We start from the raw sequence: 15,673 nt of genomic DNA on the forward strand, positions 1-15,673 counted from the left end.
CATTTTGCCAAGTGGGTAACGCAGATTTGCGAAATTTTAGCCCCGTCCCGCGCTATGTATGTAATACAATTGTCTCCTTCATTTATTAAATAATCGACTAGTATAGAAAATGAGCTATTTACGATAAATTACAACATTTTTCTATACAAAAATTTCAATCGTGCATCGCCTTATAACTGCAGATTTTTTGAAAGACAAAATTTAATACTTCTTTAGCGGTGTGTGTGTTGGAATTGTTTATCCTTATTATACTTCCAAATTCTCTGATATAATGATCTAATTCTTTGTCATCCGACAGCTCCTTCGTCGCGGTATATTTGTTGGTAAGTTGTGATAATTTTAGTAAGTCAGAACTGAAAGCTTCGTCTAGATCAAACAGCTCCAAAGCAGGTGGAGGTAATTCTTGGAAGCTTGGAGGAAACGCCTGTAGAATTATTTCGAGTTGTGTAACATGCATACAATTAGAAAGAAATGGACATGGAATTAGATTAGACTACATGTTTTACTCACCGAAGCTTGCGTGGGAGGCAAAGGTGCTTCAAAATGGGGTGGAATTAGAGTAAGTGGCTCGTGTTTTACTCCTAAAGCTTCGTACGCTTTTATGCAGGCTGGTATCATGTTTAAGTTTATAGAATAAAGATGATGATTAAATAACTTGGTGTATTCGCGAGGTATGTCAATGTTATCTAAATCTTGCGTGCAAACTTTTGGATTTTCAGCCTGCTGCGTTATGTCTGGTACAAAGTTGTACTCCCAAAACTGCACACACACACACACACATAAAGGTACAATTTGTCAATCGTCCTTCGTAGAGAGAACTTGCATATGTGATAAATAACTTACTTCTATATCATCCGTATGAACATCCATTGTGTCCGTGACATTTAGCTCAAAAAAGTCAAAAATCATTTCCCGCAACGCATCATTACTCTCCTTTTCTATGTAGGTATCCGTCAACATTCTGGACGAACCTAATACAACGAGCTTGCCATTACTGCTTTTTACGCAATGATACGCACAGATTGGCCTATTCATTGGAATAGCAATTGACCCGCTGGATAAAGCAACAACAGACGGTTGCACCACATTTAACGTTGCCCCGTAAGGATACAAAAATTTCATACCACTAAAATAACCATATATTGATAACCGGAGTTACCACAGGTTGAATGTTATGAGACTGTCTTACATGTATTCATCGTGATTCTTGAGGAATATCGACTTGTTTGATAAGCCTTGGGAGATTAGAGATTCTTTAGGATGCATCGTTTGACTATAACTCATGCGAGCTACACTGTCTGCAAATACAAACATTAAAACGTAGGTTTTTGTACATAGAGGGAAAAGTCCACTTGAAGGCAAAAAAATTCACAGTGGAACTAATGGATAACGCTTATTTCGCATACCGTTATTAACCATTATACCGAATTCTTCTAGCAAAAAATTGATGTTTGTATTGGACTTGTTCTCGCCACCTTCCTCGAGCGTGACAAGAACATTGCCACCGGAATTTAAATAAGTTCTAATAGAGTTCATCTCAAGCTCGGTAAATTTACTCAGCGGCCCTGGCAGCACCAGGATCTTGGCGTTTGCCAATGATTCTTGCGATATCACTTGGTTATTCCTGAAACATGTAAGTTTTTCAATCTGATAAGAATGTATCGATAACCAGTGCAATTTCAACTCTGTCACTCACTCGACAAACTTCCACTTTGCTTTCAGTTTCCGCTGAAGTATTTTAAATTCGTCATTTAATTTCCTTTCATTTTTCGACACGTCAAAAATAATATTGCTTTCGCTAGCGTCGCCGGCGGCGAGAGTTGCGCTCATTCTCTGTTATTGGAAATCGGCTCGAGAGACTATGCGACATGAGGACGTTCCACTCGCTAATTGTCGAAATGTGCACGTGAAAATATTTTCTATTTGGTCGCGTCGTCGCCATGACAACCAATGACAACCAATGACAACCGTCGAATACATACACTGAATTATCGACATTAGAAACAGCTGCGCCCTCTGAAAGAGTTGGTTCGGTTGACGTCCACTTTGTCAGGGGGCGCATCTGTTCTACCGGTGGCCGTTCTCAGTTTTCTCTCTGCTCTCAGGCTTCTCCCTGGTGGCAGCATAATATATAAACTGCGCGTTTGGCTCAAGAGATCGGTATAGAAACTTTAGAAAGAGACAACATTACTCGTTCAGCTCGTTCTGTTGCCCACTCTATTTATTAGACAAAGACGAGACGACTACTCAACCGTAAGCTATCTCGTTGTAAAGTTTGCACGTAGACGTTCTCTCGGCGGGAGAGGCGATAGCTTGTACCATCTCACGGTAATCTTGTTGATGACGCGACCGTTGAGCGTACGTGCGTTGTGATACGGGCTGCACAAGTTCCCGTTAGCGATTGGCCAAGTGAATTGAACAGCGTGTAGTGGATTTCCCGGCATTGGTGGACATTTATGGACGTTATCGTAAATATCGCGTAACCGGTAGCGAAAGCGCTACTGCAAAAATTCCGCTCTTGCGGACGGGTTTCTAATCAATTTGCAATTTGTTTCTCTCGAATCGATAACGCGCAGGGAGTCGTCGTTGGCGAGCGTGTATTTTCCCGAGAATATGTCACATTTTCGCCGTTCCTCGTAAACATTTGCAGTTACCAAGACTTACGAAGCCAACAAGATGAGCAAGGTATAGAAATCCAGATTTTCATTATGTCGGCGCAACGTATTTTCCAAGCGACGAGACAAACGCTCGGGAACGGTGTTTGTTTCAGTAACGTTAGCTCGGCAAGAGTTACATTTTTTTGCGCTGGGATTAAATATACACGAGTGTGAAAGATATTTGGTAGATGTTTATTATCTCATGTGTGCATATGTTTTTTTTCAACACTAGGTCTCGCGCTATCCCTCGGACGGCAAGGTCTATGTAGGAGATTTAGGAAGCAGTGCTAGTAAACAGCAATTGGAGGATGCATTTTCCTACTACGGCCCATTGCGTAATGTCTGGGTTGCCAGAAACCCTCCTGGATTTGCCTTTGTCGAATTTGAGGACCCCAGAGACGCGGAAGACGCCGTGAGGGGGCTGGACGGGCGCATTTTGTGCGGAAGACGCGTTCGTGTCGAATTGTCAAACGGAAAGAAATTAAGAGACAGAGGCTTTTCCAGGCGAGGCATTGGCAGACCTTTTCATCCAGAGGATAAGTGCTACGAATGTGGCGAGAAGGGTCATTATGCTAGAGATTGTCATCGCCATCGAGGTTCCCATAGAAGGAGGTAAGTCTTGCAAATTTCTCCCTTTTTAACGAGATCAATTATTTCTACTTGCCAAGTATCAAGTTTACACACACACACACACACATACACACATATATATATTTTTTTTGTGTTTGTACATTGAATTATATTGTGCATACGCAAGTTTCTGTCTTGTCGCATACATTGTGGATAAGGATTGTAACGTAGTTACGTAAAAATACAGTTTCACATCTCTTATCATGTGTGAACCACGACGAGAGTTGACACTTGCAAAGATTTGTGTAAATGAGCTGTATTTGAACTTGGGCACTCTTTATCTGAATAATTAGGAAAGAAAGATTGAATAATGTATACAATAAGACGATATTGAATTACCTGAGATTAATTTAGTTAAATGACTGTTTGAATTACTGTGCCAATTTCACCTGGCAGTTACGAAAAAGATTGTACAGGATTGTTCCATTATTAAAATAATGGCGATTATAAGCTACTTAAAATTGGTAAAAGATAAAAAAGAAATGTCTACAAACATAAAACGAAACTAGTTGTAAAGCGGCCAACGTAATATTGCCCGTTATTTATAGGAGTTGCGGCTGAGAATACAGCACGCGCATGTGAAATGTGCGTTGCTACCCGACATTGTCGCGCGAGATTCGCCTTGGGTTCACGTTTGTGACACACACCGCGCGTCGTAGTTACAGCGTAGAGCACTCCACATCTACTTTGGGTTTCCCTCTGCACACTCTGCGGGCGAGAAAACGCGGCCGAAACACGGGCCGCGGCCGACCGGACACGGGGTGGCTAGTTCTGCGCACTGCTACGATACCGATCCACTGACCACTGACCATCACCCTAAATCGAGAGTTTTGCACGTCTGGCACTTGCGGCGTTCTTCCTTCAATCTGTGATTTCTGCCTAGTCGTCGTTCTCGGCCTAGTCGTCGTCGTTGTCGTCTTCGTCTTCGTCGCCTTAATCATCGTCATCATCGTCGTTATCGTCATCGTTGTAATACCCAACGGGGTTGATGAGAGAGAAACTTTGAGCGGTCTCGTCTCTAGCCACTCTTCATCCGTTCATCTCGGACCCTCTCGTAATTTCGTCCGCATAAAGGGCTCATCCGCTCTCCCTTCTCGGCATAGCCATCGCGCGCATGCAATCCACAATTGTCTGCTATAAGCACACCCAGGAAAGATGGTATATATGTACGAGTAGAACAGTCAAGTATATGTATATATTCTACGAAGATTAATGTATATGTGTGCTGGCTGAATCCATTTTGAACACGAACGAATCCACGTTACGTTATTACGTGTAAGCAAACTTGCATGACTTGTAAAGGTAGTTGCATTTATTTACCGAAATAATCTGATGCTCTTGTCAAATAGAAATTGCTCGGAGGTATTGTAAATAATGCCTTTTAATCAATACACGGGATTGAAAAATACTTAATTCGTCAGAGTTCGGATCACTCGAATTATTTCTTGTATTAACATGCATTTCGGAGACAGAGAGAAAGCTCGATATTTCAATACTTTGAATCTTTCGAAAAGACGGTATTAAAGGTTTAACCAGGATCAGGATTGATCATTACTAGTGATAAAATCAATCGCTGTTGCTAATTTTGGGGGTGATACGTGCTGTGTAAAAATCGATGAAAATCAAATAGTCTCCAGTTTTAAAGATCATGTTTCACATTAATGTTCCGTAGCAATAGATAGGCAAACATGTACACGCGGCAATTATCTTGACATTTATTTATTACGACTTTTACTTTAGGTCCCGTTCGCGATCAAAGTCCAAATCGAGATCAAGATCGCGTTCACGATCGCGATCGCGCTCACGTTCCCGCTCAAGATCCCGCAGTAATCGCTCGCGCTCGCGCTCATCACGGCGCAGCCCGTCCCGCAGCAGGAGCGTCGGCGTCAAGGATAAGTATCGCAAGAAACGGAAGTCCGTTTCCAAAGGTCGAAGCAAGTCGAAATCTCGATCGGGCTCCAGATCTCGGAGCAGATAAATGGTAAGTAAATGTCGGTTATACCGTTACTGTCATTCAATCAACATGATACATTGTGACTTTCTGTTTTAGTGGGGTTCACTGACGTTTATCGGATTCCTTTGACTCTTAATTAAAAAGCTATGACCCTTCAACAGTTGAAGCAATCGCATATTGATTTATCATTTAGCCATATATAAAACTTGCCTGTTTTTGTAAACATGGATAGCATAACAACTTCATATAAGTGAAGGATTATTATTCTATACGAAAGAAACCACGTACATTGTTAATTTCCCGGCTACTTTACCGGTGGTTTCTTCAAGTTCTCGTTTATGTTCGCTCGTATCTGAGTTGCTGTAAACTGATGTTCAATAAAAAATGATAGCTTCTTAGATGTGCACGCGTTTCTATTGTATCGTATCGTGCGTTCAATCATTGTCCATCGTCTCGCTCAAGTCCCAGGTTCCCACACCGAACAAGTACGCGTGTAAAAATCCCTTCTTCCCGTTTGCGCATCTGCGTGTCTGATCGTGATCACGCGGCGTCGCTGAGTTTTCTTCTCTCTTGAAATTTTTTTACATCAGTATACTCGACGGCAGATAAGGTAATAGGCGTAGCAAACGGTGTGATTCCATTTGCAAGCATTTTCAAGCTCGCTGTGCCTTGTAGAAAAGCCGCGTCAACGAATAACTGGTAAAGCCAATCAATTTGCAATTTTTTCATAACTCGCAGTATCACTTTTTTTATTTTTAGATTGATTAAGATTCGTATTGCCAATTCCGCTAATTTTGCACGTGGGGAGAGAAAAAGTATTAAATGCTATAATTCAGAAGTGATAATGGCAGAGTATAGCACAAATCAAAGTGAGTAGCTTTGACTCGACTCATTTGCAAGTAAGCACGTTTACTGTGATCACTTAATTATTATTAAGCAATTGTAGAACATGTTAAAAAATTCACGTTATTTTGATCGATGGTGCTTTTGAAGAAATGCAGCTATTATTTTACGTGGTTACGAAGAATATAAATAAATTGGATAATTGTTGATCGCGTCGCTTTAAATTTCAATGATTCGGCACCCATGGCTCGTCTGAGGAGGATTAAGGAGCGCGCAGACTGGTAAAGTGGGGTAGGCAACGAATGAAGGCAAAATGTGCTACAACGCGAAACACAGAATGGCAGTGCGGAGAGGTGGAGGGAGCTGAAGAAGAGGAGGAAGAGGAGGAGGAGAAGAAAGAAAAAGGGGAGAAGCCGGTGTGGAGGCACGTTTTTAGCGAGGCATCGTAAAACGCCGGGGATTCTCGTTCGCTTCGGTTCTGCTCGACCGTCTCGCAGGGTCGCAGAGCAAAGTTACGCCAATCTCCCCCCGTTGCGCCTCTTTCTGTTGTAGCTTTTATTGTATTATATTGCCGGTGCGTGGTCCGGCGAAAGCGAAACTTGTCGCAGTACGCAGACCAATTATAACGCGCCCGCCGTGTTGTTCCGCGTCGAGAGCGCCGAGCCAATTGCGTGGACAAATAATCGGGGCCAATTAAGCGCGCGGGTGCGATGACTTCCGCATATGAAACGACGACGGAACGCGAGCAACAGAAGGCAACGAGTCCCCGCGACACTGTCGCTGACATGGAGGAGACCTCGTCGTCGTCGCGAGCCAGTCTCGCAACAGGTGACTCGTCTTCCGTCGAGATCGGCCCTCTGCCAGGTGAATCATTCGACGGGGATCTGCGAATGTACGAGAAGGAGATGGAACATAAGGACGAAGGAAGCGTTGGTGCCTCTGCGAATTCGGTGAATGATGTTTCGCGAATGAGCGGCCCCAAGAGCGAGGAATTGCTCCTCGAGGATAACGAGAGGCACGAGGAAGAGAAGGAGTCGATCTCGTTGGAGCGCGCGGAAAGCGCGTCCACGTGCAGCGCGAGAAGGAAGCGGGTCAAGGATCTTGGCAAGGACCAGAACAATTGGAGCGTGCCGGAGTCGCCGGAAATCCGGACGCATCGACGACGCGCCGGGGAAGACGTGGAGGACGTGCGAGCTTGCTGCGAGAACGTGGCGGAAATTTGCCTGGACGCGGACGAGAAACAAGATGAACTTGAGAGGGAAGTTGTCGGCCAGCGAGACGCCGACTCGTTTTACGATTCTGTACGATCGGGAAACGCCAAGCGCGTTTCAGAGTTGATCGCCAACGGTTGCGTGCAAAGCCTGGACGAACCGGATTGGAACGTGTCGGGTGATCCACCCCTATTGATGGCAGCAACGAGTCATTGCCTGCCTGTGTTGAGGTACATTTTTCCAGAATCGCGTCAACCGGATCGTTCAACACGATTTTTTTGCGCAACTTTCTCCTTCCCGCAAATTGCATCGATTTAGAGCTCCCCGAGTCAATTGATTATTGTACAGATTTTTTAATACATTTTTTTTTAGTTGAAAGTACTTGTGCAATCTGGAGCAAAAAAGTAGTTTGAAAGGTGCATACTTGAAATGATATTCTTCGCTCCGTGATGCTCCGCATGGCTATAAAAATTCTCTTTGATGAATTATCGTAAAAAGCTAAAAATAACTTGTGTTTGCGGTAGTATTTTATTTTTGCTATAGTACAATGATTGCAAAGTAGACAACTTGGTGCAAACTTGTTCTATCATCTCTTTATCTCCGGGCGGATTACAGCGCGCTACTAGCGAACGGGTGCAATCCAGCTGTGCGTTCGCCGCGGGGTGAAACGGCACTTCACAGAGCAATCCTGAACGGCGGGCCGGGCAATGTGTTGAAATTCGTGGAGGACCTCTTGAAATACGACTGTCCGCCGGGCGTCAAAGAGGCCGGCAGTGGATCGACTGCATTGCACGTGCTCTCGCGTCAACTGGCCCACACGTTGCTAAAATCCCTTCGTCACAATTTCGACGCGGCCCTGAAGACATTGGAACTGCTGGCGGGAGCGGGGCACGTAAACGCCAAGGATCACCAAGGCCGAAGTGCCCTGCACATTTTAGCGTCGTCAACTATTTTTGGTGCGTCACTTAGCTTTTACTTAGTTCATTCTCCAATACACTTTACATATATCCACGTAATTACACGTGTAAGATTCAAATTCAAATTCTATTAGGTGAAATCTACCTAAGAAAATGAACGTATTTATTTCTCTCAAGATTCTTAGTTTTCCAGAGATCTTCAACTTCCAACGAGAGTTACGCGCTTGACATTTTTACAAATAAAAAAAACTTGTAAGATTATGCCATTTTACATTCAATTATCTTAAAGCCCGTGTCAGACTACGGGTAGAGATTGAGATTAGATAGAAATCGGAGTAAAATTCGCTAAACTTGAGATTAGTAAACTTTACTCTGATTAGAAGATTTCAATCCAATCTCAATCTCGACCCGTAGTCTGACACGGGCTTAACCAATCTCCACATCTTTGTTGGACATTTTTTCGAAACAAATGACATTTTTCTATACAAGTGCACGACGCGCGTGACTTTTTCGAATAACAAATGATTATTCTCGCTCGTTTCGCAATCGTCAAACGAAAAGAGCGCGCAATTGCAAGAGCTTTAATGGCACGTTATCTTACAGATAACAATGACGAGAGCGACATTGAGTCGTTGATCGGGACGCTTCTGGCCGCCGGCGTGGATACCGCGCTGAAGAATGATCGCGGAGAGACCGCTCTGCACGAGAGTTTGGAGTGCAGTGCGTTAAATACGGCGGCATTGTTGATACAACACACGCCGACGGGCATCACGTCGCGGTACGGCGAAACTCCATTGCATATAGCGTCGCGGAAGAATCATGTTGATATGGTGGCGAAGCTGCTCGAACACGGCGAGGATCCCGGCACGCAGGACGCCGGCGGGAACACTCCGTTGCACCTCGCGTCAGCGAGAGGATTTCATCAGACGGTCTCGCTGTTGGTCACCTCGCCTTTGGCTCAATTGGAGCAAGTCAACATCGACGGTCTGACAGCATTGCAGGTCGCCGCCGAGAGCGGATTCGTCAACGCCGTCAGGATACTATTGAAGGCTGGCGCGGACCCCAGTCAAACCATGCATTATTGCGCGACCATCCTGCGCCGTGATCCCGACATCTCGCTTCTGATCGATCACGAATTGACCAGACGCCGACAACTCGCCGCCTGATCAGTGCATTTCCTACAGACAGTTTGCTTAAGACCGTTATAATTAAATGTAACTGTAGACAAAGTGCAATTATCTTACTCTTGTTGCTCAATAAATATCGCGATACACATTTAATACGTGTGCAATCGTAAGCGCGATACAAAATCCCGATTGTGGATCAAAGTGCACTTCACTTAAAAGATTGCAACGTACGACCTACGATTTAGAATATATCAAGCTACGGTACATCTTACAAGTAAACATTAATACGTTTATCATCATTATCGTTTTACCTTCATTATTGTTCATTATTGTTATCGCGCGTAATCTTGCCAACATTATTAATGTTTTGGTTAAGTTTATTTGTTATCGACACGATTGTTTGAAGGGAAATTAATAAAGTGAAACAGTATAAGTTTTATAACATTAGTGTATATTTTATAAATCCACATAATCTGAAATGAAGCGAAAATGAGTAGATCGGAAGCATGTTTGTATGTACAGCTAAGTATAAACGGATTTTAAAATATTTCTTTCAAAGTATATCACATGATATCTGAAAGGCTGTGTTAGAATTATGAAATAAATATTATATAACGATCGTACAATCTACCGAATGTGTAATTCATTATATTTTGGCTGATTAAAACGTCTAGAAGACACTGTATAAAAATAAATATGTCTTCCCTGCTATTTCATATATAGGCTTCTTTCCATTACATGCACTGGGATAAATAGAGACAATTTGTAGATTCCTTTCGATAATTTCATTAGCCATCTGTTACGAAACATGTCTCACAGCCGTGAAATATTTTAGTAGATCTAGTTGAAAATTTAGTATTGCACTGCAGCTATGTACAAAAAAATTTACCACGTTTGCCAATGAGTCAGGATCGATCGCATAAAATTTAGCGGATACATTAAACATATTTCAACAAATAGTTATACTGATCACGGATTTGCAAAATTTAAAAGAAATCAAGCAACAACAGGCACATACGCAATACCGTTGCACGAGCGCTGAGACACGTTTGCAACTTTTCGTGTATCCTACCGATAAGAAGCTCTTACGATACTATTACTTGTAGTTAAGGTACGCACGTGTGGTATGGCATATATGATACGTGTCCCTATACATGCATTCAGACTTACACACACGTTTCGATAGAAATTCAATTCGATGTATGTGTCTATAATACAGGCTGCTATATTGCATATTTTCAAGATTGACGTGACGACACTGTCATTGTTGTAGATCGTATTCACATTTTAAGAACACTTGCATGTAGCACAAAAAAGCCTAAACTATATCTTCAAGCTCTGTTAAAAACAGATTTATGCGTCGTTTTTTTTGGCACATTCTACTTATATTCGCAAAACGGACATGTTCTACAGAAATGCTCGATCACACACGCTCATTCCTTTCAATAACACTTTCTTTCATTACAACAGTCTTTAATTACAGTTTCTAAATTTTAAAAAATCCTTAATCATATCAAATCACTAATTATAATGTATATTATAATTGATGATTGGATAATTCTGGCACAAGGAAAAGTTATGGATTTCAAAACTGTGTGTATGGCTCTAGAAATGTTAAAAAGCTCGATTATACATTTTGCATAATCTAACTAAAATTAGTTTAAACTGTATACAATCTTACAACATATTCTTTGGATAAATAATTGTACATTCTTAAACGTACGTAAATACGCATCATACGACCATACGACGGCATTTAACGTATTGAGCGCGGATGACGATTTTGTTAAAATTATAGACCAATGATAATATTGCAGTACATGTGTATAAAACTAGAGTAAATAAAATCAATACACTTATCAATTTAGAAAAAACAAGATTTCTTTCAGATCTTTGCGCATTCGATTTTGCGTGTATGTATAATGGAATATATGTATATGGAATACAAAAGTCTCTATGCCAAGCATTGCACATTGTTACTCATTATAGTCATTATACGTCTCCTATATTGACACTTGTTGTCTAATTGTAAAGCGCATAGACATTATATAGAATCCTCCATACAATACATGGTACATAACACTATGCAGTATATGTATATTAGAGATGAGCATCATGTTACAGAAATTTTTGTTTAATTCGTTATGCAAATCATAATTTGTATGATCATTTCAATAACTTCCTATTTAAATAGGTACACAAATAATGTACTTTTTATTCGTACGAATAAAAAAACGATTACTTTTACGAATAATATGATTATTACATAACGAATAAATTAAAAATAGATTGTTATTTTTTATTATTCGAGTAAGACAAAAAGCGATTTTTGCCCATTTCTAATAAATTGGATAGGCCTGAATTCTTCTCACTATTTAAATAAATGAAGACTTATACAATTACTTTGGTAAATAATGCACGTCAGAGATTTAAGGGGTAACACATAAACCAATATTTCCTTGCTATCAAATTCTTATTAACAAAGATTTTTGTTGACAATGCCTTAAATATGTCTCTATTTAAGGCAAGTTTTTTTTCATACAAATCTTTTTAATATTAAAGCCAGAAAAATTTTCTATCAATCAATTTTCAAGTAATCGAAAATTATGATAATACAAAATTGCGCTGTTAGAAATATGTACCAAATACGTGCTAAATAATAATAATTTTTTCCTGCAAACAGGAAATAGCAAAAAGAAAACAGGCATATATATGTATACAATATATATTTTCATATAAAGTTAATTATATAATAAATCTATGTAAAATTTGGCATTTTCGATTATCTCAGTAATCTATTATTCTTACGTTAAACAATTCCTTATTATACTTAAGGAACTCTTAGGATAAAGATATACGATCTAAAATGCAACGTCCCCAAAGAAATATGATACAAAAATTCCGTCCATTCTATAAGAAAAGTCGACTTCTCTTTAATAAAATTTGTTATTTGTGTGGCTTAACGGTTTATATATGTCAAATTTATATCGAGAATAAAGCAGCTCACATTGAGTTTTCACTAACGAAAACTGAAATACAAGTTATGTAGAAAATAATATGTAGTTTATTAATATATTCCTAATATTTTTCTACATCTTTTGTCACATAAAGCAACCGTATTTATGCACGTGTATCAGAAACTGTTTCATGATTGATAAATAAGCTTATCCAATTACTTAATTACTTAATTCAATTATATCTATGTCTCTTGGATTATATTCTTGGTAACATAAATATATGATATATTTGGTTTCAATCCAATTTTTTATAACGATTATAAATATACTAGACAACAACGTACATGAACTTATCTACAAAAGAATTTTTGGTTATTTACATCTTGGATGTATTGTAATTTCATTACTAGATTAAGAATTACTAGAAAGAAAAGGTTGTCTTCGACTTGAATCAATAACATTATGCTGACATATGTATCAGCAATATTTAATGGATAAATTTTTATAATTATATATATATATATATGTGTATACATATAAAACTCGTATGAACTCTCGTTCTCTCTCTCTCTCTCACAAAAAGAAAAAACGGAAATATAATCTTCGGAATTTAACAAATTCCTGCATCAGTTGTTTCAACACTGCTCTTAATATTATATATTATTAATTATTCACGTCACACATATATCAAATCTAAATGAATCGATCCACGATCTTATTTTAAGTGACATTTTTACTCCAGTTATGTTAAACTTAGACTTTGTTGTTATTAGCTCTGATGATAAATATAATAACTAATAAATGACAGCAATCACTGAAAAATCCCTCTAATATGATTCTCGTTATCAGTGACAACTTACATCATACTTTCTTTATATTATGCCATACTTTGTGTATTCGTTACAATCACTTGAGCCACATTAAATTCTACGATATTTACAGAAAAAGATTAGGGCACTTTAGCTTCCAATTCCTCCACATTACTTTGTAAAATGCTAAATGTAAAAAATCTGACTGCATGAAGTACTAAAAACTTATCTATACGTTTCTCGTATAAAAACATTCTCTCTATGCTGCCTTATTCTGACTTGGAAACAAGACTTAGTATGTATGAATACTGTTGCTCTGATAAAATGCACTGAAAACTTGTACAAATTCATACACTAGAATATCTCATTGTATATATCAACTACTATGTAGTCTCCAATATACGAAAAAACGTTGAAAGTTTAACGCGCAATCAAATGACTTGATGAGTTGCAGAAACTCGTGATAGAACTAAATCCAATCATCCCCAATTTTTTGCGTTTTTCCTTTTTTCTACAACGAAGAACACGATAGACAGTCGTTACACGAATGTCGTTAGACGATGTAATCTATATAAAATATGCCACTCGAGCTCGCTTATTTATTCACTTACTGAATTGTGCCTGCACGGAGCTACCAGATCGCTTATCGTAGAGTTGTGACGAGTTTTTCTGCAGCCTTCGTTATCGTTGACGAGGTTGGGATTAACCGAGTGCGAGAGAGCGGCCGTTTTGTTGAAATCTATCGTGGCGTAGCCTTGTTGCGGCTTGTTCGGAGACTCGGGGGGAGACGGGGCAACGTTTACCGCATTGTTGGATGCGCCGGTGGGTGCGTCTTTCTTATCCAGATCCAAAACTGCATAATTTACCTCCCTGATCGGACATCCCGTTGGCGTGGAGGGTGCTAAGGGTGACCTCTCGGCCACCGAGGTGCCAGAGAATCTCTTCCTCAGACTCTCGATTTCGCTCGCCTCTAGATTAGCGTAGCAATGCCTGGAGCCTTCTTCCACGTCCGACTGCAAGACGGGCAACGGAGGTGGACGTACTCTGATGGCAATGTTTTCCACAATGTGATCCTGTCTGGGACCTATGTTCATATACGCGTGCTCGGATCCGTCCATGTCGTTATTTTCCTCCTTGAGCTGATTTGTCTCGGTAGTACTGTGCGTCGGCGAGATTGGGTTCGATTCGCTGCAGATGTCTATGTTCATATAGGGCACCGTAGTCGGCAACAGTGACGTCGCGTCGTAACTGGTTATTTCTGTGCTACATTGAATGGGTATCAATTCCGTTTCCGCAGGTCCACTGACGGAAGTCGCGTTATTAACTGTAGAAGCGTTTTGCGGCGATCTGCAATAATAATGAGAAATCGTCGTGTTATATCCGTTTTAAATTCAATGCGCCATTGATGGAGCGAACCGACGTTACCTTTGTACTGTTCTTCCAAGGCTTTTATTATTGTTGCGCTCCATTTCAATGGGGAGAGACGACAAGACCTCCTCATTGACATACAGAGAGGACGGATGGGGCTGAGAAATCGGTGGCGGTGGTGGAAGCATAGGGGGTGGCGACGGTGATCCCAAGGTTCCTTGGGGAGATATAGGGCCACTGCTGCTTCCCACACTGCTCAATCTTCTGATGCCGTTCTGCTGGCTGTGAGGGAATCTAGAGCCCGTACGATTGTTACTTCTCGACGATATTGGATCCAAATAATTAGGCTCCATTTGCATTGCCGCATTTGCTACCGATGTAGCGGGATGCGACGGTATTGGAAGGTCTCGCGACAGCGTGTCGTCTCCTCCGTTGTTGCGTACCTGCTGACAACCAAGTACTTCCTTCAAATCCTCTGGTCGTATATCGAAATATTTATTTATTAGCTCTTGTGATATTAACCTGAATTTTCGTTTGTACAAGATTAAACAGTTCTTCGGCTCTCCGACATTTGAAAGCATATATACCAGGACCTGTGGAACAGCGTCTGCCCGACTCAAAACTGAAGAGTCCTTCCAAATCGTAGCCGTACCGTCGCAAACAGCGCAATGGCCATTTAATCGGCTGCTTGCCACGCTGATACAATATAATGTCTACCTCGGTAACTTCTAAACGTCCAGGGGAAATGAAATTACCATCGTCGTCCACGTTCATTACTTGGAAAATGTTGGGGTGCAGATCGTTAACGTCTGCTCTGCTATTGACGCAACCCATTCTTCATTTATCTAGACAAAAGCACAATGCAGTTCGCAACGTTTCTCTCATTGCAAACCAATTACTGTCATGCAGCTACACCACGAAGCGCATTACACAAAAAGGAAATGACAGATACTTGCTTGCGTTCATCTTATAGCAGTCCTAATGATTCGCGAGATAAACAAAGCAGACAAAGAGCGGAATTACGTGTGGTAAATAAAAACAATAAAAACGTAAAATACGCTAAACGTCAGTGAGGCGTCTCGTTGGGCTCGTTGTAAAGGTACACGTACCAAATACGACATAGCCCAGACGACATGAGACGAGATCAGTCTTCCGACGAACGTGATCGTCGCTTATCCCGTCATTGACAGCATATCCTTA

The 15,673-nt window shown here is 40.7% G+C and overlaps 4 protein-coding genes across 8 annotated transcripts; 2 read left to right on the forward strand and 2 right to left on the reverse strand.

Annotated features, from left to right (window-relative positions):
- Positions 1-64: 64 nt before the first annotated feature.
- Positions 65-2,152, reverse strand: LOC105561900 (intraflagellar transport protein 52 homolog). 3 transcript variants are annotated; one of them, XM_012012267.1, is made up of 7 exons: positions 1,983-2,152; positions 1,697-1,886; positions 1,407-1,624; positions 1,190-1,298; positions 844-1,126; positions 511-759; positions 65-424 (listed from the first exon to the last, which is right to left on the reverse strand). In XM_012012267.1, the coding sequence occupies exons 2-7, from the start codon at positions 1,828-1,830 to the stop codon at positions 155-157; spliced, it is 1,263 nt and encodes a 420-aa protein (XP_011867657.1). In that variant the 5' UTR covers positions 1,831-1,886; positions 1,983-2,152; the 3' UTR covers positions 65-154. The 3 variants fall into 3 exon arrangements, with proteins under 3 accessions (XP_011867657.1, XP_011867658.1, XP_011867656.1); XM_012012268.1 differs by having other exon boundaries at positions 844-1,054; positions 1,697-2,152; XM_012012266.1 differs by having other exon boundaries at positions 1,697-2,152.
- Positions 2,153-2,267: 115 nt separating this feature from the next.
- On the forward strand, positions 2,268-5,639 carry LOC105561901 (serine/arginine-rich splicing factor 7-like). Of its 2 annotated transcripts, XM_012012270.1 has the most exons (5): positions 2,268-2,468; positions 2,577-2,685; positions 2,890-3,269; positions 5,028-5,268; positions 5,338-5,639. In XM_012012270.1, the coding sequence occupies exons 2-4, from the start codon at positions 2,677-2,679 to the stop codon at positions 5,263-5,265; spliced, it is 627 nt and encodes a 208-aa protein (XP_011867660.1). In that variant the 5' UTR covers positions 2,268-2,468; positions 2,577-2,676; the 3' UTR covers positions 5,266-5,268; positions 5,338-5,639. The 2 variants fall into 2 exon arrangements, with proteins under 2 accessions (XP_011867660.1, XP_011867659.1); XM_012012269.1 differs by having other exon boundaries at positions 2,268-2,685.
- A 99-nt stretch (positions 5,640-5,738) lies between these two features.
- Positions 5,739-9,781, forward strand: LOC105561904 (ankyrin-3-like). Its single transcript, XM_012012273.1, has 3 exons — positions 5,739-7,525; positions 7,911-8,251; positions 8,816-9,781. The coding sequence occupies exons 1-3, from the start codon at positions 6,795-6,797 to the stop codon at positions 9,376-9,378; spliced, it is 1,635 nt and encodes a 544-aa protein (XP_011867663.1). The 5' UTR covers positions 5,739-6,794; the 3' UTR covers positions 9,379-9,781.
- LOC105561903 (fibroblast growth factor receptor substrate 3) lies at positions 9,770-15,664 on the reverse strand. 2 transcript variants are annotated; one of them, XM_012012271.1, is made up of 4 exons: positions 15,583-15,664; positions 14,996-15,318; positions 14,531-14,916; positions 9,770-14,452 (listed from the first exon to the last, which is right to left on the reverse strand). In XM_012012271.1, the coding sequence occupies exons 2-4, from the start codon at positions 15,305-15,307 to the stop codon at positions 13,705-13,707; spliced, it is 1,446 nt and encodes a 481-aa protein (XP_011867661.1). In that variant the 5' UTR covers positions 15,308-15,318; positions 15,583-15,664; the 3' UTR covers positions 9,770-13,704. The 2 variants fall into 2 exon arrangements, with proteins under 2 accessions (XP_011867661.1, XP_011867662.1); XM_012012272.1 differs by lacking the exon at positions 15,583-15,664 and adding an exon at positions 15,430-15,567.
- Between the last annotated feature and the right edge of the window lie 9 nt (positions 15,665-15,673).

Source organism: Vollenhovia emeryi, unplaced genomic scaffold (genome assembly GCF_000949405.1).
Source record: "Vollenhovia emeryi isolate VEMERY1.0 unplaced genomic scaffold, V.emery_V1.0 DF939198.1, whole genome shotgun sequence".
Taxonomy (NCBI): Eukaryota; Metazoa; Arthropoda; class Insecta; order Hymenoptera; family Formicidae; genus Vollenhovia; species Vollenhovia emeryi.